The sequence below is a fragment of the Rattus rattus genome, chromosome 8 (assembly GCF_011064425.1).
Source record: "Rattus rattus isolate New Zealand chromosome 8, Rrattus_CSIRO_v1, whole genome shotgun sequence".
Lineage (NCBI taxonomy): Eukaryota > Metazoa > Chordata > Mammalia > Rodentia > Muridae > Rattus > Rattus rattus.
The window spans coordinates 64,333,581-64,355,378 of NC_046161.1; the positions used below are offsets into that span (position 1 = coordinate 64,333,581).

Here is a 21,798-nt window from a genome sequence, read left to right on the forward strand (position 1 = left end):
CTGTAGAAACAGAAGGTGCGTGAGCCTTAGAAAGCACGCCCATCTCCTCCCCCGCCAGCAGCAAGCCAAAGTTGTAGCTAGCCCGGGACAGGAAAAAAAAAAAAGGGTCTCAGAACTGCGCGTGCGCAGAGAGGAGACCCGCTGGGGATTTTAGGATAACGCCACGCCCCTGTTTCCTCCCTCAGCCGCGCCCGGCGCCGGTCCGGAGGTGGTCACTTCCGCCGCAGCGTGCTCACTGAATCCGGGTCAGCTGCTGCCTCCGGGACTGCAGCTGAGACCGTCCGGGAAAAGCTGGGCCCCGTCTCCACAGCCGACCAAGGGCAGCGGGCTCTGCCCGGCGCCACTTTCTGCGACCTGGCCGTCAGCCCCACGTCGCCGGCCTGGAGGGGCAAAGAGGACGAGGGGGCCGCGGCTTCCTCCGGGGTGAGCGCGGCCGGGATAGCGGGCCGGGGTAGGGCGCAGCTGGAGGGCTGCAAGAGAATCCGCCAGGCCAGGCGGGGGCGGCGGCCGAGGACTGTCGCGTTCGCGTTCCGGGTCCGAGCGCTGCCGGGCCCCGCCCTGCCTCGGACGCTGGTGCCAGTCTTGCGTCCCCTTCCTTTTCCGTCTGTGGCCGAGAGCCTGGGGCGGAACCTCCCGGTTCCTGGCTTCCCCTAGCCACGTTTGTTCCGTGTTCCTAACCGGCGTCAGTCCGGAGCAGAACAAAGAAACTTGGGCGTGTAGTGCACCCCATAGCCTCGGGGAGGTGGACGCAGACAGCATACACAGACAGCATACTATCAATCATCAGGGCTCTTTTAAACCTTCCTTAGTGTGATACCTAGGGTAGGGTGTGTACGTCAATGCCCGATGCTTGGTTGTTCTCTGACACTTAACCTCTTCATTTAAATACCGACCCGGATGCTTTGGATTGCTCTATGCATCTGATGCCACTGAAGAATTCTAACTAGGTCTGTTCACGTTCAAGCAGAAACTTATTTGAATCTATAATACATTGCTTCGAAACTTCCTTTGTCCTAGGAACTCTTTGAGGACACAGCTTTTGCAGTATTAAGGTATTTCTAGTGCCTTCCATTTGCGATTGCATCTTAGTATTGCTTTCTTTAGCATCACTTTTATTTTCATCAGGATGTTTTCCCTCATACTTGAATTCCCACCGTCAATGAAATGCGCGTTTTCTTATGATTTATTAGAATCTTTTAATTGTAAAATTTTTCTCTCTTTTATTTTTCCTCAAAAGTTTTTTTTTTTTTTTTTAATGTGTCTGTGGCATGCGACTGCAGAGGGCATTGGAACCCATTGGAACTGCTGGCAATTATAGGCTGTTGTGGTGGGAACTGAAACAGGGTCCCCTGAAGAGCAGCAAGGTTGCTTAACCACTTACCCATCCCTCCAGCCCTCACTTGTAGAAACTCTGTAATTCCTGAGTGGATGTTTTCTTCAAATTTAGAGTTAAAGTTATTTAATTAAGTCACCCATACTTGAAGTTACCAGTGTTTGGTTGCCTTGCACATTTTTTTGCTTGGTTCTTAATCAGTCTTTCTCTATCTCTCAATGCTGTCATTAGGTCTTTTCTAGCTGTAGCTTGATGTTGCTGAACTAGGAAATGTGGCCCATGTGTGCATGGAGTAGGAACTAAGTTACCATAAACATAGTCACATCTTTGGGTATACCTTTCACACTAAGTATACCCAAATCTGGTTTTACAGACCTATTTGCATGGACAGATCTGCTATAGGTCTGGGAATTGGGATGTGGGGTCTGTCTTTTCCCTCTTGTCTAAGGTTAAGGGCTAATAACATTGCATTCCCACATTTGTTGGTCAGTAGAAGCCCTAACTACGCATCAGTTTTGAATGGGTATAGAAGTAAGGTAGAATACTCTTTGGAGCAGTGCTTCTGTGTGTTCTCTCTGTAGCAATGAGAGAAGAGGGCGTCTGAGAACAAAAGTTATGTCTCTAGACCAAGAGTGGCTTTGGCTGGCACTGGTCAGTTCTTGTGTTAAGATTACATCCCACGAAGCAAGCATTATCACAGATAGTCCTGACTTAACATTGTAACCAGCTTCTAACAAGCAGACTCTTTGAGATAGGGTGTTAGAGTTTAGTCTACTTAAAGGTGTCAATACATCTCCAGTACATTCTGCACACTGATAATTTAATAAATCTATTCTTAGAGGTGTTTATCCTATGTTATGTTTTTATAGTTTTGAGAGAAGTTAGCACCATTCTAGTTTGTTGATTGTGTGTATGTGTGTGTGAACATTGGTGTGGAAGCATTTTGTCCTTGAAACCTACAAGGGGAGATGACTCAGTGAGTAAGGGCACTTGCCTAGAAACCCTGAACCCCTGAGTTTGACTCCCAGAACCCACATAAACCAGCTGTAATCCCAGCAGTCCTATAGCGAGATGGGAGGAGAAGACAAGAGAAACTTCTTGAACTTTATGGCCAGCTAGCTTGGAGCTAGCAAAGAAAGTAGAAGACAGACCCTGCCTCAAAATAAAGTCGACAGAACCACAACTAAAAATTGTCATTTGCGCGTGCCCGTGTGTGTGTGTGTGTGTGTGTGTGTGTTTAAAAGATAGAATTTTAAAGGGAACAATGACAAGCAGGTATGAAGGATTTTTCCAGGGACTTTTGTGGACTTTTGTGTGGGCATATAGGCTGTCCGTAATAAATGAAAGTAAAGGAAGCAGAACCTTTCGTGTAAGTGCAGGCTTCTGCCTTTGTGTTTGCTCTCAGCATGCACAGCAGTTACTTAAACCTATCTTAGCAGCAGTGTTTAAAGTATGTAACCGTAAAGTTACCATGAAAACTATCAAGTCACAGCCTACATAGGTCAAAATAGGATCCTAATACTTCATTCTGTCACCTTCCTAAACTGCTTGTAGCTTCCCTTCTCTAGCTTGTTTGGATAGGGAGGAGTCTATCATCTTTGATTTTTAACCTGACTAGGGGCGAAGGCTGTTGATTTCATTATGACTGCCTCATATAACTGGCATAAAGATATCCTAACAAGCTGCCCAGATACAGATTATTTCTGTGGAAGTATGTTATTTTGCCAAGTAGTGTATTAAAGTACTATTTCTGTAGTCTATAACATTTTAGAGTTCTAGAAGCAAAGCTGGGAAGGCAGTGGTCTTGGGAGTCAGAGGCATCCAGATTCTCTCAGGGCAGTTAACGCTTTTTTCAACGCCTTTCTTGCTGTTTCCTGTTCCTTCTGCTGCCTGGTGATAAAGTGCTTCCAAGAACAGAACTCGATTGTTGGCTTTGTTTTCATCTACCTAGTCTGCTACCCCCGACGTTCTTGGTGAAATTGTGGAGTTAGTCTATTTCTCTCTGTTCCTTCTTTGTTAAACTAGCCTGATAATCGTCCCTCCCCATAACTAAAAATCCATGATAATGTGTGTGACCAGCACATGACTGAGAACATTAGTAAAATTGAGGAAGTTGGCTGCAAGGGCTCAAGGAGTTGGGCTTCCATGTTTGCCTATGCTGTGGAGAATGGAACCCAGGGCCCCAGGCGCTGAGCAGTGTCTGAGCACCAGCACCGCTCTCCAGGTTTACTTTGTAACAGGGTCTTACGTAAAGGCTCAGGGTAGCCTTGAACTTGCACTCTTCCTGCCTCAGCCTCTGAGGGAGCTGGGATTACAACCCTGTATATAAGGAGCCCCCTTTTTGTTGTTTGGTTTTAGTCGTGTTAAGAAAGGGTCTAGCTACATAGATATCCAGGCTAGTCTCAGTCTCAACAGTAATCCTCTTGTAGGCCTCAAAGTACTAGGATTACAAGCCTGAGCCTTCATGGCAGTTTTGAAGGAGTTAGTTTTCAACTAAGAGTAAGAAGTAATAAGAGAAGTAAAGAATAACTTTACCAACAGTAATTTATATTGTATGTATTTATGTTCCCAAAAAGTATTTTCATAACATTTTTAAGGGAAACTCATAATAACTATTTATATAATTCAGAAAGCAAAAGAAACTTAAGGGTTGACCAAGGCCTGGCCCAGTTCTGGTGCATCGCCACTGTGAAGCCCCGTGATGTGCTGAGCATTGTGCTGATGTTAATGTATTGATTACAACTGCCAGTTCCTGCTGTTACTTCTGAGATTTTTTTTTTCTGGTTATTTAAAAAAGATACCCAGAATATTCTAATTCTCCCCACCCCACCCCCAGTACCCAGGAGAAAGGCGGGACAAGACCGAGGGAACTGTTGTGGTTATTTACCTGCACGTAGTTCAGTAACAGAACGTCAGCACGTTATCTTTTCTTCCCATTATAATAAAAAGGTTTGTAAAATTGTAAGCCCTTTGAGACTTTCCCAAGTATAAGTAAATACTCAACCTGGGAGGCAGAGACTCTAGTCATTCATTGAGGAATGAATTTAGTTTGCTGTATGAAACTTAACAATTCAAGCATTTAATTTCCTTTAGTTTGTTTTTAGAATATCATTTGATATGAATGTGAATGGCTCTCGTCTATTAGAAAGGTTTTGGGTGGTGTTTCGTTTTGTTTGGTACATGGTTTTTTAAAATCGGGTATTAGAGAAGGACGTGGGTGCGCTGCTTGGGCATGCTGCCCTTTCTCTGTGTCAGCCACTCGGAACTACTACTTTGTTTTTGTTTATATTTATTTTTGTAGCTCCAGTTATGATGTGTGGCTCTTAAGAAAAATTCAAAGGTAGCATCCTGGCCAATACCTGTAGTCCCAGAACTCAGGAGATTGGAACAGAAAGGTCACAAGTTTGAAGACAGTCTAACCTGAAGGGCAAGGATGTGTCTGAGAGATTGAGAACTGTGTCAATGCTGTCTGTAGGAACTTGCTCTGTATTACTCTGATGTAAACGAGTTAACACTCAGAGTGCCTCCGTGTCAGTGATCTGCCACCTGCTTCTGTTGAACTTCTTACCAACTGATAGTTATGACTTTTTAAAGATTTGTTTGTTTTTTATTTTATGTGTGAGTGTTTTGTCAACATGTTTGTGTGCCACATGCATGCCATACTCTCAAAGGTCAAAGAGGGTATGTAGCACCCCTGAAACTGGGGTCTCAAGTGTCATGAGGGTGCTGGGAACTGACCCCTGAGCCATCTCTCTTGCCTCTCTTCATGACTTATACTGTACTTCAGCTGAATTATTCTGTCAGACAGAAAGTGAGTTGGTGCAGAAAAAAGCAAGATTAGAGTTTAGGGCATGAATTAAAATAGATAGTTGCATATGGGACAGACAGCATCAGGAGATCGGACACCGAGTTATGAGAAGGGCGTGGCACAGATAGGAAGCACATCAGCAACCAGTACAGTCTGCTACTGGACAGGCTCCACAGACTGAGTAGACTAAGTGGCTAGCAGAGGTGAGAAGGAGCCGTAAACACTGCGGAGCGCTGGGCTCCGGTGGCTGTGTCTGTGCCTGTGCATGGAACGCACTCCTGTGCTTCAGGATCCACCCCTGTGCAGAGGGCAGACAGCCAATTTATTATTCTATAGTAGAGACGCCATTTGTCTATCTGCAGTAGGTCAAGTCTCATAACCAGACCACTGAGCTAAAGCCTCTGTGGCTGCTGGCGTGGAGATGTGAGCTGGAGGGGAGACTGCTGCACCTTTGCAGCAGATGAAGGGCAGAGGTGGAAATCAAGCTGGTGCTCATCTTCTTTCTCCCCCAGGACCTCGGCTGCCTGGATTGCCAGGAGCTGGAAGTTGACATCGAGTCTAGGCTGAGGATGGAAGGTGTGGAACTGAAGGAAGAATGGCAGGATGAAGATTTCCCAATGTGAGCAGTACTTTTTATTAAACAGATTTGGACCAAAACATCAGAATTCCTTTAATGAAATGTCAGCTCATGAATGCTGGGCTTCTTTAAAAAGAAGGTTACAGTGATCACTGGATCCTAGGAGATGAAAGTTATTTTCTACCAAATATGTGACTGACTTATCTTTTCACATTTATTTGAATCATTTCAGCTTCAGGTTTTTAGGGAGCTGTGCTTTAAGCTAAAGTCTTAGGTTTTTGGAGGAATGGGCTATCAGCTCTCTGAAAAGTGAATGGAGTGCCAAGCTGGTAGAGTCCACTTGTAACCCCAGCACCGTGGAGATGGAGACCAGATCCCCAGGCCTACCTGCCTGGGCCATGTAATTAGTCCCAGGCTGGTGACAAATGCTGTCTCAAATGGTGGACAGCCCCTGAGGAACATCTGAGATTTTCTCTGACTGCAACACACACACACACTGGTTTGTAGAACTTTTGAAACATAGCTTTAGTCCTTATAATCGTGACATTTTAATGGATCTTTGAGCTTCAAAAGAGTTATTTTTAATTTCTGGGATAAAGAGCTTATCTATGTCTTCTAGACCTTTACCAGAAGATGACAGCATTGAAGCAGATATACTAGATGTAACTGATCCAGACAGACAGCCTGGTAAGAATTTGTGTTACTTTTGAATACATTTCTTTACATATATAGAGAGAAACCAACAACATTGAGCCCCCCATCCCACCCCATAGATGGCGTCAAAGGGCAAATTTTGGAATTCTTGAGAAATTTAACTTTATAAAATAATATACCTTTGGTTTTAGAAATTTTTACAAGGAGCAAAAGAGACTATTTAATAAGAAATGACAATAAAGTCTGTCTCTGTTGTTTCAAAGGAAATTGGTACATTCTTGATCTCTTGACAAAGAAATAATCGTAAATAATTCTTTTAAGAAGAGACAGTGCCACTCTCCAAGTCCACTCAGACATCTCACAGTGCTTATAATTAGTTCCCTGAGCCCACTGTCCTCTCCTGGACTCTGGGCGCTGCACTCAGGTGCATCCACCCACACATAGACACACATGTATGCACATACTTAAAAATAAATTGGGTCTGGAGAGATGGCCTAGCAGTTAAGAACACTTGCTGCTCCTACAGAGAACCCAGGTTCGATTCTTACATCCACATTGCAGCTCACAGCCATCTGTAACTGCCGTTTGGGGGATCTGAGGAATTCTTCTGGCCTCCTCAAGCACTGCATAGAAGTGACATGCAGACATAATACGCAAGCAAAACACCCATACACACAAAATTAAAACAAACACAATGTATCTTCTTATAAAAGCAGCAGCCGCAATCACAACCAGGTTTTATTAATTAATACTTTGGAATTTCCTTTAAGTGTTTTTCTGAAGAATGAAGTGACTAAAATGTCTGAGTAGTCCAGTCTTCTTCCTTGTTTTCCCATTTCAGGCTCGTTAGAAGTTAATGGAAACAAAGTACGGAAGAAACTGGTGGCCCCAGACATCAGCCTGACCTTGGATCCTGGTGAAGACTCTCTGTGGTCAGATGATTTAGATGAAGGTGGAGAAATTGACCTGGAAGGCTTAGACACCCCATCAGAGAACAGTGATGAGTTTGAGTGGGAAGGTAATTCACTCTTTATATGAGTGTTGTGGATGAATGTTTATATTACACAGTGTTTACCATGGTGTTCTCTTTAGGAAAAATAGGATATGGCCAAATCTAACATAAAGCCTGCTAAAGTCCATTGAAGGATTTTGTTTGAAATATGTTATTTTTTCTGCAGTTCCTAAGTTTGTTTCTAAAGTAGAAGATTCTGAAAATACTTGAAGTTTTCAAGACTAGATTATGCAGGTAGCTTTCTTTTAGTTTAGTTTTGTTTTTCCTTACTTCCCCAATATTGTATAGTTTTGATTTTTCATAGTTGCTTCCAAAGTATTATCTAATATTCTAGTATATTCTTGTCAGTCAATCGAGGAGGGGAAAAAAGTCCTCAAAGAGACATAAAAAATAGACTAAAAAGCACCTATGGGGCTGGGCATAGTGGGACAGCCCTTTAACCCCTGCCCTCCAGAGGCAGAAGCAGGAGGATCTCTTGAATTCTAGGCCAGTCTGGTCGACATAGTGAGTTCAGTGACATTCAGGACTACATAGATCCTGTCGCAGATAATAACACTAACTATGTAAGCGTGGCAGAGAAGGTGCTGAGGACAGCTGCACCTGTAAGCTGTGCCTTGAGGAGCGAGTGCTCAGCCCCAATCTGACACTGCTGCTCTACTATTCAGTGTTCGGAGGCATCGGCGTGTGTTTTGCTGTGTGTGCTTTCTAGAATTAGGCAGTAGTTGATTGTGATTTTAGACAGATGTTAATAATCTTTTCATTTCATCTTTAAAGTGAATTTTGCAACAAAACTGTACTTAAAAGAGGTAGACAATAGGTAATGAAGAGTGATACTCTGTAGTTTTTGTTCTTTTTTTCCCTTCCCTGTTTTACTGGTTCAATAAGCAGCCCAGTAAGAAGCAATCTTTTATACAGACACTGAAATAGTTTTCTGCCTGTGTGTTTTGTCTCTTCTCTCCTTAACGCTGCTGTAGTCATTTCCTGGAAGGATATTTTCCGTTAACAGCTTTGTCTTGGAAACAACTAACATGCAGTAGGTTTCCCCTCCCCCCATCTTTTGGTAAGGACTATCGTACTAAAGTTTTGAAAATCATTCGTTTTAAATCAACTAAACCGCAATCTGCAAACATAAATTATACGTAATCATTGGAGCTTTGGCTGGTGTTAATTTGTGTAAATTTTTGCATGTGTTCTTCAGAAGTACATGTCTGCTTTATAAAACTGATCAAAGGGAAAACAATCACTAAGTTGTTAACCACTTTCTATCTTGTATTACAATGTTTTATAATTAGTGTATGTGCTAAAAAGGCAGTTGGCTCTCAGATAGTTACTAGCAGTAAGCTGCGTTAGTAACTCTAATGGGCACTGTTGTCCTGAATGAAATCTGGAAAGGCACACGAGGTAGTGAGATTTTGATTGCTCTGTCTTTCTTAAGCCTGATGTAAATGTTGCACTCTAACGTGGTGCTTTGTTGAATTGGGCAGCAGAAAGTTCAAGTAAGCTGATTTTAAAGACATAAATTGGCCTTAAGTAAGAACAAGCCTTTTCTTGTTATAAAAGTAATAATGTCAGCTTATATATTAAATTCTCTGTAAATAATTGTATGTGGTGATGTGCACCTGTACTCCCAGATGCTGGGAGATTAAAGCAGGATCACCTGAGCCCATGAATGCGAGGCTAGCCTGGGAGCCACACAGGACACCAATAAGAAAACAGAAAACTTGGAATAATCTAGATAGTAAAGTGGTTAACATAAATTTTGATTTTTATTGTGTAAACAACAGTTTGTGATTCAAAAGCCTTTTATTTTAACAGATGATCTTCCCAAACCCAAAACTACTGAAGTCATTAGGAAAGGCTCAATTACTGAATACGCAGCTACAGAAGAAAAGGAAGATGGACGCCGCTGGCGCATGTTCAGGATTGGAGAGCAGGACCATAGAGTGGACATGAAGGCAATCGAACCCTACAAAAAAGTTATTAGCCATGGAGGTAAGGGTTAGGGCGGATCCTCTGGATCTTTAGATACTGTTTCCAAAATCTAAATGCTGTCAAAAAAAATGTATCTAGAGATAGTAGCTTATTTTGAAAGAAAAAGGTTTACCACTTTGGGGATTTTAAATGCAAATGTGTGTTTGGCCTGTATGTATGTCTGGACACCACCACTTAGATATCCCGTGTCTCCGTAGAGGCTAGAAAAGGGCAGTAGATCCTCTGGAACTGGAGTTAGAAAATGGTTGTGAGCTTCCATGTGATTGCTGGAGTCAAATCTGAGTCCTCTGGAAGAACAGCCCGTGCTCATAGCTGCTGAGCCATCTCTCCAGCCCAAGGAGTATAAAAGGTTTGAAGTAAAATGATAAAAGGACAACTAAGAATTATATATAGAGAACTGGAAAGATGGGTCAGCAGTAAGATTACTGGCTGCTCCCCCAGTGAACCCAAGTTCAATTCCCAGCACCCACATGACAGCTCTCAGCTATCTGCAGCTCCAGTCCCATGGGATCCAGTACCTTCTTTGCAAACATTTACACTTATCTTAGTTTACTTAACTAATTCAGTTGGATGAGTTTCAACAAAAGCTTGTGTGTGTCTCAGTTTATTCAAAATACATGTATGCACACATAGGTACGATCCACACTCATACAGAACATTTCCCTTTGTCTATGACTCTCCACCTTTCCAGTGAGTCCATCCTCTCTAATAACCACTACTTACAATCTAGCCTGTGGTCAACTTTGCCTCTTAAGAAATGTCGTGTGACTGGTTTCTCAGTGTGTGTTTCTTGTCATTCAGCATGTTTCTTAGCTACATCCATGTCGGGGTCTAGCTTATTCTCTATCAATGTCATCGTTCATCAGGAAACTCTGCATTCACATATACATAGTTAAAAATTATAATCCTATAGAGCAAAATTATGCCAAAGACTTTACCCTTCTTTTTTCTTCCCAGGCTATTATGGGGATGGCTTAAATGCCATTGTTGTATTTGCTGTCTGTTTCATGCCTGAGAGTGGTCAGCCTAACTATAGATATTTGATGGACAATCTCTTTAAGTAAGTATGGCTTTGGGGACCCGTGTTCAAGACAGGATTTCTGTGTATCTTTGGCTGTCCTGGAACTCACTCTGTAGCCCAGGCTGGCCTTAAACTCACAGAGATCTGCCTGCCTCTGCCTCCTGAGTGCTGGATTAAAGGCCTGAGCTACTACTGCCCACCTAAGTAACTGTATCTTAACAAGATGTTTGAACAGAATTCTGAACTGATTAGGCTCATAATTTATGCAAGTCTTGTAAAAATTAGAAAGCAAGAAGCCAGCTTGATAATACGGGCCAGTAATCCCAGCTGTTCAGCAGGTTAGGGGAGAAAAGGATCACAAGTTGACGTCATGTCCAAACTATATACAGATCAAGGTTAGGGTCAACCTGGGCAACCTAATGAGACCTTGACGCGAAATAAAATGTCAGGAAGAACTGGGGATACAGGGGGGTGACTGCTCTGGCCTGGCATATATATATTCCATCAGGCAATAGCAGTAACAACATACATAAGTCGTCCTATTTCTGAGTCCCCAGGTCTTTATTTTTTTAGCATTATGAAACTATTTTCCAACTCAGTAGAAAAAAGTTGCATTTTAAAATTATTATAGATTATCTTATTCAACTTGAGTATTTGGAAACATTGCTTAAAAAGGTAACTGACCATCTCAAAATTATATGACTAAATTACTTACATCCCTGAGACTTGACCTAGTCACTCTTTTTCTTGGCTTAGTGCAGTTTTCCATTTTGTACAGTGAAGCTCTCGAGCATACACAGAGAAAAGCCGAGCATGCCGTGCCTGGTCCCACCTGCCCCCTGCCCACACACAGTGCCTTTCAGGCTTCAGGATCTGCTGTGACTTTGTTTTAAGCAGTCCCACCATCACCTACTGCTGGTGCTTGCTCTGACTGTGGAAGAAGAAGGGAACTGTGTTCCTTTGGGAGCCTGTTCAGTCCTGAAGGTGATGTTTACGACATGTACTTAATTTGTTTTTATAGATATGTTATTGGCACTTTAGAGCTGTTGGTAGCAGAGAACTACATGATCATTTACTTAAATGGTGCGACAACGCGAAGGAAAATGCCCAGTCTGGGATGGCTCAGGAGATGCTACCAGCAAATCGACAGACGGTGATGTAGACTTGGCTGAGAGATTTTTATAGTAGTTTTATTAGATTAAAGTATACTTTCTGTTGGCATTTAAAGATAACATTGATTTTTCAGTTGTACTTGTCAACCTGTGAATGTTTTTATTTTTTTAAAGATGACACTGAACAATGTCATAGCGAATAACTTGAGTCTGCTTTTAGTAAGAGTAGCTTTAATTCTTCAAAACACACGGGATTGCTCTCCATTCTCTCTTATGCCATTTGGAACACATTATTTAATATTCACCCTCTGCTGTGTACTGTACTCTGGGGCCTGGGCAGTGCACAAGTTCTGTGTAGAAGCCAGGAGTCACTAAGCTTACTACTCTAGTGCTGTCCTCTTGGTTTGTCGAGACAGTTTCTAGCTCAGACTTGGAGCTCACCGACCAGGCTAGTAAGCCAGGTACCTAGAGAGTTCCAGCACTGAGATTACAAACCTGCCACACCATTCTCTTCTTTTTTATCTGGGTTCTAGAGAATGATAGCTCGGGCCCCATACTTACACTATAGGCACTGGACTTTCTAGGCCATCCCCCAACTCTCAGGTTTTTTAAAGATACTCATCCAGCTATAGTTTTTCAGAACAAACACTAAAAATGTGTTCTCTTGAGAGTCATTATCCACACCAGTGGAGCGACTTTAATCTTGCTAATGGTTCAATTTTACCCTCGTTGATTGAAATGGTTTACCCCGACCCATTAGTAGGTTTTTTTTTACATGCAAACATATTCACTATCTTCTGAGATTTTTTTTTAAATACATACAAATATCTAAAAAGAGGCTTTTACTTTGTAGTGAAATTTTTAAATCTCAAAAATGTTACTGGGTCTGACTCTTGTGCTCATTCCTTTGGTTTTCCCTGCCCCATCCCCCTTTACAAGTTAGTGCTTTTCATGGTATTTGAAGCAAATGTCAGTTTCTCCCTAGACTTGAACAGAAAAATACGGTTGCTTTCATGTTGAGTGTCAGCTCTTTCCTTGCAGTTCAGTGTGTGTGCTGATAGATTTGAAAGCAGGCAAAATGAGACATGAATTTGGACAAATTAAATAAATTCTATTTCACAGAGTAGGAGGGATATTTAGAACTCAAGAATCTATTTTCTTATCTTTAGAAGTGTTATACTTAAATGAAAATTTTTGCTGACTTTTTCATCTATTTTGTACAGACTTGCATTATACTTATTTATGTCTAACTTTTTGCTACAATTTGTAGAAATTTGTATAATTTTTTTTCTTTTTTGTCTCCAGATTAAGGAAAAACCTAAAGTCTCTAATCATTGTGCACCCCTCTTGGTTTATCCGAACACTTCTGGCTGTTACAAGACCATTTATCAGGTAATTTTCTGAGAGTCCTTTTTAAAAAAAAGTTCCTTGTATTTAAATGTCAGTTTTATGTGTCACAAGTCCTGAGGGTATTGTTTGTGGTTTTGTCCCCAGTTCAAAATTCAGTCAGAAGATTAGATACGTCTTTAATTTGGCTGAACTGGCGGAGCTTGTTCCCATGGAGTACGTCGGCATACCAGAGTGCATCAAACAGTACGTCTCCCTCCTTTCCTTCTCTTCCTGGATCTGGGCAAGAGGGCTGCTTCTCTGTCACTGTGCTCAAGAACACAGGGCTGTAAGGAAGAAGTAGAGGAAGAACCTGTTTGTCCCACAGCCTTCCCTCACAGCTTCCCCTTGCAGCACCAGGTTTGCATAACCGGAGGGGACTACGCTCATGAGTCCTTCTGTACCTTACGTGCTGTTTAAGTCTGAGAGATGACGTCCTGAGGAGGCAGTCCTGTAGAGTCTCTTCTCTACTTGACATGTTACTCTCACGAGTTTATCGTGTTACTGTGTTACTGAAGGAACTCCTATTGCTAAAGAAACAAGTTGTTGTTTAAAGCAGCCTGGTCTTAATATTTTCCAGAAATTAGAATTTTCTGTTTCATTGTTCACATCCACCTGCCTTCTAAGAGACTTGGTGAGACTCTTGGTGTGAACACTTGTCATCGAATTGCTGTGGTGCAGGAAGTGTTTCTCTTACTGTTGGTCTTAAGGTTTAGGCTTAAGTGTACCCAAACCAGAGTTTACCGAGTTGATTTTTATTTTCTACATCATGTGAAAATGTTAGCATTTCATACTTGTGCCTACATAGTTACACGTTCAGTCTTTTTTTTTTTTTAATCTCAAAATGTGCATTTACTGAAATAACTCTTCCCTACCAAGGTATGAAGAAGAAAAGTTTAAAAAGAGACAAAAAAGGTACATGCACACCTCGACTGGGTTGCATCTAGACTAGTCCATTCGCATCGCACAGACTAACCCTGCTGCTCGTTGGTTAGCTCGCAAACAGAGAATAGCATTTGTAAATATAAATGTCGCCCAGAACCCAGTACAGGGCGAACCCCAGCTCCTCCTGCTCTGTATGAGCATGCTCAAAGCCTGTTCACATCAAAGCCCTCCCACTCTGTGTGCTGGTCTCAATACTGATGCTGAACCCAGAGAAATGACTGGGAGCCCTGGTTAAAGTCCCAGGTCCTTGAAGCCTCGAATTTTGCTTGTGGAATAGGTATACAGATGTTCCCAGCAGCAGCTTGGGCGGATGATTATATTTGCAATGCATATACTCTTTAGCTAACCAACATTGATTTTCTTTATATGCTTAAATAGCCTGCTAACCAGTCAGATCTACCTGTGATAAAATACCTAAAATCCAGTGTACCATTTAACAGTTAAACACTCTGCTTTCTTCTTTAAATTTAATTCTGAACACTTCTGCTTTGAGTGTAACAACCTTTCATTTGTTAATGTCTTAGTGTAAAGATGAAAGGCAGAGTATAAATAGTTTACTGTTTTATATAGTAGTTTAGAAAACTATAGGCCTTGGGCCTAATTTATTCATAGTTTAGTTCCGGAGTGTTTGTTTTGTTTTGGAGCTGGTCTTAACTCTGTCTCAGGCTGGCCTCTCTTTCACAGAAGGGCTTCAGTGTCCAATGTGAGACTGCGGCTCTACCACCGCACCCACTGTTAATGAGTTTATTTTTAAATTTTAACAGCAGCATTAGCAATTGTGACTTACTATGACCTCGGAGACAAATATGAGAGGTTCCCATGTGTTCCTTTAACCTCTGTGGGCTAGTTAGAGTCTTTGCTAGTATAGTCTTAATTCTGAACAATTTGATTCTTTTGGTGAGAATTCAGCTAACCATTTAAGAGTTATTTCTGTGTGACACTTTACAGTTTCAACAAGATTCACTGATCTTGTGTAAAGCAGTACGTAAGCAGCTTGAGTAATGGAGTCTGCTTTTCTCTCTAGGCAGTGCTGTGTATATGCCTGACAAATGGATGAAACTCAAATATCATCGATAATTATAGATAGTAGTTAGAAGCCACCTCCCTTCTAGACTTTAAAATGACTTACTGGGAATTGGTGCTGGCAAATACCTTTAGTCACAGCACTTGAGAGGCAGAGACTGGCAGATTCTGTGAATTGAGGGCAGCCTGGTCTACATGTTTCCCCCCTGTTGAGGAAATGCCCCTTTAAAAAGGTTTTAGTATTTAGTTGCTGTCAGAAGTATTTCAGGCATCACATAAAAAGTACAATTTAAATGTTTTACTTCCGTTGTTTGAAAGCATTCCATCCTGAGTATTCCTCCCTTGGAATCCCCTCTGCTTTCTCACCTGTCCTTAATCTATGTTCCCCTGCTAAAAGATAAATATAGTCATTTATCTTGGATTTTTTCCCATTTTGCTTGTGTTCAGTCCTCAGCAGGGTCATTACAGATGTCTCTTAGCACTTAATTCTTATAAAACTTCCTTTGGTCATTAAAAGGATGATTTGGAAATGTTTAATTAGCTCTAAATACAGAAATAAGTTTAAGACAAACTTAGGATAGTGGATATGGCAAGCATCTGTTAAGTGAAACCCAGAGAGGTGTTCCCAGTATTTGCTAAGAACTAAGGATTAAGTATAGTCTATAGTCCTTTTAAATGTTTTACCTGTTTTCTTTCTGGAATGTGGTGTCCTGTGGCCAGGCAACTGTCATACTTCAACAATGCCTACAATTACTTCTTAACAGTAGTTCATATTTAAAAAATCAGTTGTATATCATAGACCTTCCTTAAAAAGACTTATCTTTGATGCCAAGGTAATATATTTTTGCAAAAGATTTTTGCAATATATTTTACTTTTGATTGATAGATATTTAGGTGATTGTAGGAATGGAAACAGGTGTGAAAAGGGCCACCCTGCTCTGTGTACTAGTGTGACTTACATATCCCACACCAGCCATTCAGGCTACTACAGAGTCAGTACTGTTCCCACATTATCTTCTCATCTCCGTGTGCCTACATTTTCGTAGTACCTCTGGCCAGCCAACCATTAATCCAATGAGATTTTTTTTAACTCGTGTAGATACTTCTGAATGTTGAGTCCATATGGCTTACTGTCAAAATAAATGAAAAGCATTCACACACAGTGTACCAGTGAATTCCAGACAATAGGTGCCATTGTGTAATACACTGTTTAGTTCTGGATTTTAAAGTGCTCATTGGTCAGTTGGTGATGTAAGTGACATATTTAAAGTTCAGTTAACAGTCATTTTTGAGAGAGTTGATGTTCTGTCAGCAGTCTTGCCCACTAAACTTCCTGCTGTAATGCAGTTATAAGTCATCAGCTGTCAGGATGTTTATGGCTATAAACATAAAGTACCCTGTGGTCGTTAAAGAAGTAGTGACAACATTTGTATCCTTGCCAGTGTCCTGTTGCTTAGAAAAATTCTGTTCCTTTTGGGAAATGTTTGTTTGATTTTTTTGTTTTTGTTTTTGTTTTTTAACTATGTTTTGTTTGCAAAGCTTCGTTTTTTTTTTAACAGAATAATCTGCTAAAAGTAGTAGTTTTCAGAAAGAAGTCATTCAGTTGCCGGTGTCATGACTATTTTTGATTAGCTGTGTTTTTTCATTGAACAGAGTTGATCAAGAGCTTAATGGGAAACAGGAACCACCAAAGAGTGAGCAGTAAGTTCCGAATCCGTCCCGGAGGAGACAGAGCACCAGGGGCAGGGCTGTAGTGCATCCTAGTGCACTGCTGGCTCAAGGGTTTATGTCATCTGTTACAAAATTTACTTGACTTCTTTCCAAATGAACTCTTGTACAAGGGACTGTTCACTGCTGTCATGGTTTGCAACTGTTGAATTTAGCTCTTTAATGACTAATTATATTGTAATCATTTTATATTGCTAAATAGCAAAAACTACACTTTATATAAAACAATTTTTACATTTGTTTATTTGAAATGATGCATCTTCAGTAAAGTATTTATATACATAAATGACAAAGGAAAGAAATAATATATATTTTTATGTTTGGGGGCAATATTTTTTAGTGTGTACCTATCTCGTGGATGAATATGTACAAGTAAATAAGACCACGATTTTAAATGTAAAGTGCATGTAAGACTTTGTTTTTGTAAATGGTTGGATACATTTCCTGGGTAACTTAGGCTGGGTTGTCCTAAAGCAGGGGCAGGTAAATTGACGCCAAGAAGTACCTAAGGTCATGCATGTGGTCTGGGCAGTAGTAGCAGCCTGAGCTTCTCCTCACCTGAAAGCACGTTGTATCTTAATGTGGTGGAAAGGCAGGTGGGTGAATGACTTGTTTTCCTCTCTGAAGACATGTTGGAACCAGAACTAGAGATTTTGAAAAGCTAGTAGTTAGGGTTTATTATATATTTGTATATAAGGGACACTGTACTTTACCCAAAGTCAGAACTGTTCTAAAAAGAAAGCAAGCTCTTAAGATGTGTTCAGTCATGTGAGCTGAGTGGTGTCGTGTGTGTGAAGCTGTGAGGTGTGCAGAGGCTTCGATGAGCATTCATGGTAGCTGCATCTGTAGAGCAGATGACGCTATTGCATGCTCTCACAGTGGGGCACTCTACCAGAGTACGTCCTCGTCGGCTGTTCGACCACAGTGGTATTTGGCCTAAGCAGATGGGCATTCGCGCTGCTGTTGGATGGTGTGACAGTGCTGTCCATGGGTCAGTTCTGTAAGTGCTGAAGTGCTGCTGTGCACCCGGGATGGCATTCGCTGTATGTAAGCCTTTAGTTCATGTGGTTAAGTACCTTGACTGAACGTTGAAATAAATATTATTTGTGCCTCCAACCAGGGTCTAAAAGTCATTCTAAAACAACAAATTTGTCTAGTCTTGTGTCATGGACTTGCCTGGTGTATGTATGTTTAGTGCACTATCAGCTTCACGACCCCCAGCCCATCATGTAAGCTGTTTACAGAAGTGATCCAGCAAAATAACATTGAACAGGCGTAAACTAAGCTTAGGTTATTTCCTCCCACACTGAGCACATGACCTTCACCACTGCAGTTTTTAGGGTTAAGCTTCTATTGCAATAGGGAATTTTTCTTTATTTCTTTGTCCTTCTTGGGCATAAATTTGACCTACTGGATTAAAACCAGTTATGGTCAAGCTGGAGGACTTTGTGGGTAAAACATTTCTCCACAACCTCAGTCTAGACCCAGGACTCGTGTTGTTGCAGTGCATTGAGCCAAAACCATTTTGCTTGTGTTGATGAAGGAAACTTTGAGAATAACTATATAACACCAGGCATGGTGGCATGAATTTAAGGGCAGCCTGGCCTACATAGCTGCATGGACAACCTTCTGAACTTACCCAAGAGTCGCGAGTAGCTTGTAGATACAGTGGCTTACGGAGCCTCTCACCTACCTTGTCTCAGAATGGACTGAGCTTTGTCTTTGGTTTTCTTCCACATTAAGTACTAAGATCATCAGTTTCAAAATACAGACTATAACCTCAGCTTTTTACTGTGTTTTACTTTTTGCAGAAATGGTTGGTTTGGGGTTTTTTTTGTTTGTTTGTTTTGGGTCTTTTTAAAAATTAAAAGTAGCCTATATTCAGTTAGAACATGGAGAGCTGGCTCAACAGTTGTTAAGAACACTTCCAAGTTTAGTTCCCAGCACCAATGGCCAGCAGCAGCTCACGGCTGCCTTTAATTCCAGCTCCAGGGGATTTGCTTCAGTCTCTGGCCTCTGGGCATCTGCATACACATGCACACATACACAGAATCTTTTTTTAAAAATGAATAAAATTCACAAGGAACAGCCTAATATAACATATACCTTGCCTAGGGAGTCTGAAACAGAATTCTAAGTTGGGGCCTATCTGGGCTACATAGCAAGCCCTTGACTGAAGAAGAAGGAGAACAGTGCTTTAACTGCACTTGAATGAATGTGGTATAGAGATGTGCCCACAGTAAACGTAAACATACCTGTACAGCTGGTGATAAATAGGTTAGCGGAAAAGCCATATTAAGTTGATATTTAATTGGTACAATGTAACTTTTTCCCAGTCATATTTTAATTTTCATGATTAATTGAGGTGAAAATGCATAGAGTAATTCTTTGACGTTTTTTAATTCTTTTGACTTTTTTTGCAGGAGTCTTGGCTAAATTTGACAGGTTTAATTCAGGTTTTTGTTACCATCTCTGTTACACTTTGGCTCTGACTGCCCCCTTTTTATCAAGTTTTTCTTAGAAAATAATGTAACTCTGTTCTTCTTGTGTTCCTGAAAAAGCACCAAGGGAAGCTGTGAGGTTTCCACCTCACATTGAAGCCTTTAACCAGGGGCAAGAGGGGCCAGGAAGTGTGGTGCTAAGCAGAGTTAGAAGATAAGTGAGAAAATGGGCCATTATAAAGGCTTGGTTATCACCTACATGCTCTCTTAAGGGACGTACTCTGTATGGCTGCCAGTGGTTTCATTTCCCATTTCCACACAGAAACAGATGTAAGGCATGGATTGATGAGGAAACTGCTGGTAGCCCTGGGATGATACTCTCCTGTCCTTTGCATGTTCAGACAGAAACAGGTCTGAACAATGGCGTAGCAGCTACAGTGTCCATGTCAAGACCAATCCCACCCTTCACAGTTGGTAACGTTAATGTTGGCTTCTGTGCTACCTGTCATGACTTAAGTGTCACCAGCTCCTTGACAGTATTCTTCCAGAGAACTTGTGTCATGTTCCTGCAGCCATGTATGTGAGTGCTCAGGGAACTTGAAGAGACAATCTCATGAAGTGTGCTGGGAATTAGCACTGTGACACATGTAGCAGAGCAGGCCAGTTTCTTGATGGAATTGGTAGGTCTCTATGAAAGGTGACAGTAGCTTTGGCATTCTTTGTCCCGTGTTTTAAGTAGAGAATTGTTGCTGGAAGATAGTGGTGCACACTCTTTATCCCAGCACTTTGGAGGCAGAGGCAGGCTGATCTCTGAATTCTACAGACTGAGTTCCAAGACAGCCATGTCTACACAGAGAAACCCTGTCTCAAAATGTAGAAAAATTGTTAACACTGTTAGATAGTTGACAACAGAGGTAGTCACTCCATTCTGCTTTGGTTTTGTTCTGCTGTCTCCCCTCACTCCCCTCACCCCTGTTTTCCTTAGGTATTTTAGACATTGATCAGTCATATCTCAGAGGACTGGAATAAGAAAAATCTATACACAGGTGAACACTTGTACTAGTGAGAGTTTACTTTGTACTAGAAAATGGGAATTGGGTAGCGGGCCTTGCTAAGACCATCAAGAAACTAGGTTTAAGCTGTGTTCTAAGCTGGTACAAATGACCTGTCAGAGGACCCCTTTACCTTCAGCTCCCCTTCTGAGATCCTAAATTTTGAATTCAGAATCAGGATGGCAGAAGACAGTAATGGAGCTTTTAAGTTCTTAATGGTAATTGAAACAAAACAGGATGTGAAACAGTAAGAGGTAACTTTAATTTGAATAGGGCAGTTTGTTGCTATTATATATAATATGTAATGGTGTGGAACCAAATTTAAAATACTTTGAGAAATTCACATAGAACATTTTAGGATCAAGCACCAGGCGAAAACCAATCATTTTAGGACCTACCATGGTGTCATGTACATGTGATTCCAACACTGGAGGCTAAGGCAGAGGATTGGGAGTTGGGGGCCAGTCTGGATTACTTAGCAAGTTCAGGACAACCTAGGCGGGTGTACAGAGTGAAACCTGCCCTGGGTTTGGGGGTGGGGTGGGGTGGGGTGGGCGTGATGGTGGAGTAACACATTGCATTAAAATTAGTTTTAAAATGATATAAGCTATTTCAGATAACTGCCTTAAATTTCCTGCAATAATTAAAACTTGGGATTCGAAGTTTTTGTGTATTTGTATACTCCATCCTACCTTCGTATATAGACTTCCAAAGGTTAATGTCCTAACAGCTGCTACAATGTTTACTCATGAAAACCCAGCTAGTAAATATTGGTGTTCAGGGCTGCCAGCTTGTCCAGTCCTTGGGGTTCTGTTCATGTAGAACACAATTCGGAGTTGATCAAACACTGTTGCACTTTGCTTCATACTTCAAAACAATTTTCATTAGGAGCTCACATGCTGTCACTTAGACAAAATTAACTCACTGTGACCTTTTTGCTGTTCTTACATAGTACTGACTCTAGTGCTGTCATTTCAGTGAGAATTCAGTCTGTCTGTCTTCGAGAAACGGCTCTGGTTCTAGGCAGTGAGAAGCAGCTCTTTAGCATCCGCAAAGTGTGCTATTTTCTCTTCCTTTGACTTGTTCGGAATACAGTGGTGTGTCCTCATTTGTTACACGTATTACCACAATATTAATGCATCTTAATAAATTAGTTGGAATATACATCTGTGCCTTGTTTTCATCTTTAATTGTTAACTTTTTATACTGAATTACCTGATGAAGCTTTCAAGTATCAGGCCTTTACAACCCTGCAGTGTGGACCCTTCTGGTTCTTTTGATAACGAGGTCAACCTGTTGGAAATCTTAACACTATTTGAACTTTAATCAGATTTGTATTCCATAGTTTCAAATTGTTTAGCTAGTTTGTATTGCAAGGATATGATTTTAAAAGGGGAAACCTACAGCATGATACAAAGGAGAACATGTTTAATTCCCAGACCTCGGGTGTTTGCACTGACTCCAAAGTCACAATTCATGTACTCAATTGGCCATTTGTAGTGCCTATAGCTGCTGTTTTGAAAGCAGAAAACCAAGTGCCCGGGCTAATATGGAAAAGAATCTGAAATTCTGGATAGTAAGAATATCCACGTATTTGCTTTTGTATTGGGCACAAAGTTTATGCAGCAGATCTTCCAAGTTAAAAAGGATTAATGAGTCACAAACCTCTCACTGCACTACACTGCAGCCACAAATTTTGACAAGCACCTCACGG

General features: G+C 41.3%; 1 protein-coding gene across 2 annotated transcripts; it reads left to right on the forward strand.

Annotated features, from left to right (window-relative positions):
* The first annotated feature begins 201 nt into the window (after window positions 1-201).
* On the forward strand, window positions 202-21,248 carry Bnip2 (BCL2 interacting protein 2). Of its 2 annotated transcripts, XM_032911437.1 has the most exons (11): window positions 202-423; window positions 5,654-5,760; window positions 6,338-6,405; window positions 7,214-7,390; window positions 9,200-9,376; window positions 10,334-10,436; window positions 11,419-11,550; window positions 12,815-12,901; window positions 13,004-13,102; window positions 13,775-13,810; window positions 16,517-21,248. In XM_032911437.1, exons 2-11 carry the CDS (start codon window positions 5,711-5,713, stop codon window positions 16,566-16,568), a joined length of 981 nt encoding a protein of 326 aa, XP_032767328.1. In that variant the 5' UTR covers window positions 202-423; window positions 5,654-5,710; the 3' UTR covers window positions 16,569-21,248. The 2 variants fall into 2 exon arrangements, with proteins under 2 accessions (XP_032767328.1, XP_032767329.1); XM_032911438.1 differs by lacking the exon at window positions 13,775-13,810 and having other exon boundaries at window positions 203-423.
* Window positions 21,249-21,798: the final 550 nt, after the last annotated feature.

Excerpts from the sequence above, each read along its gene's own strand:
- Bnip2 (XM_032911437.1), top strand. The coding sequence starts at position 5,711 with ATGGAAGGTGTGGAACTGAAGGAAGAATGGCAGGATGAAGATTTCCCA. Across the intron at positions 9,377-10,333 it reads AAAAGTTATTAGCCATGGAG|GCTATTATGGGGATGGCTTA; the intron begins GTAAGGGTTAGG and ends TTTTCTTCCCAG. Across the intron at positions 13,811-16,516 it reads TTTAAAAAGAGACAAAAAAG|AGTTGATCAAGAGCTTAATG; the intron begins GTACATGCACAC and ends TTCATTGAACAG.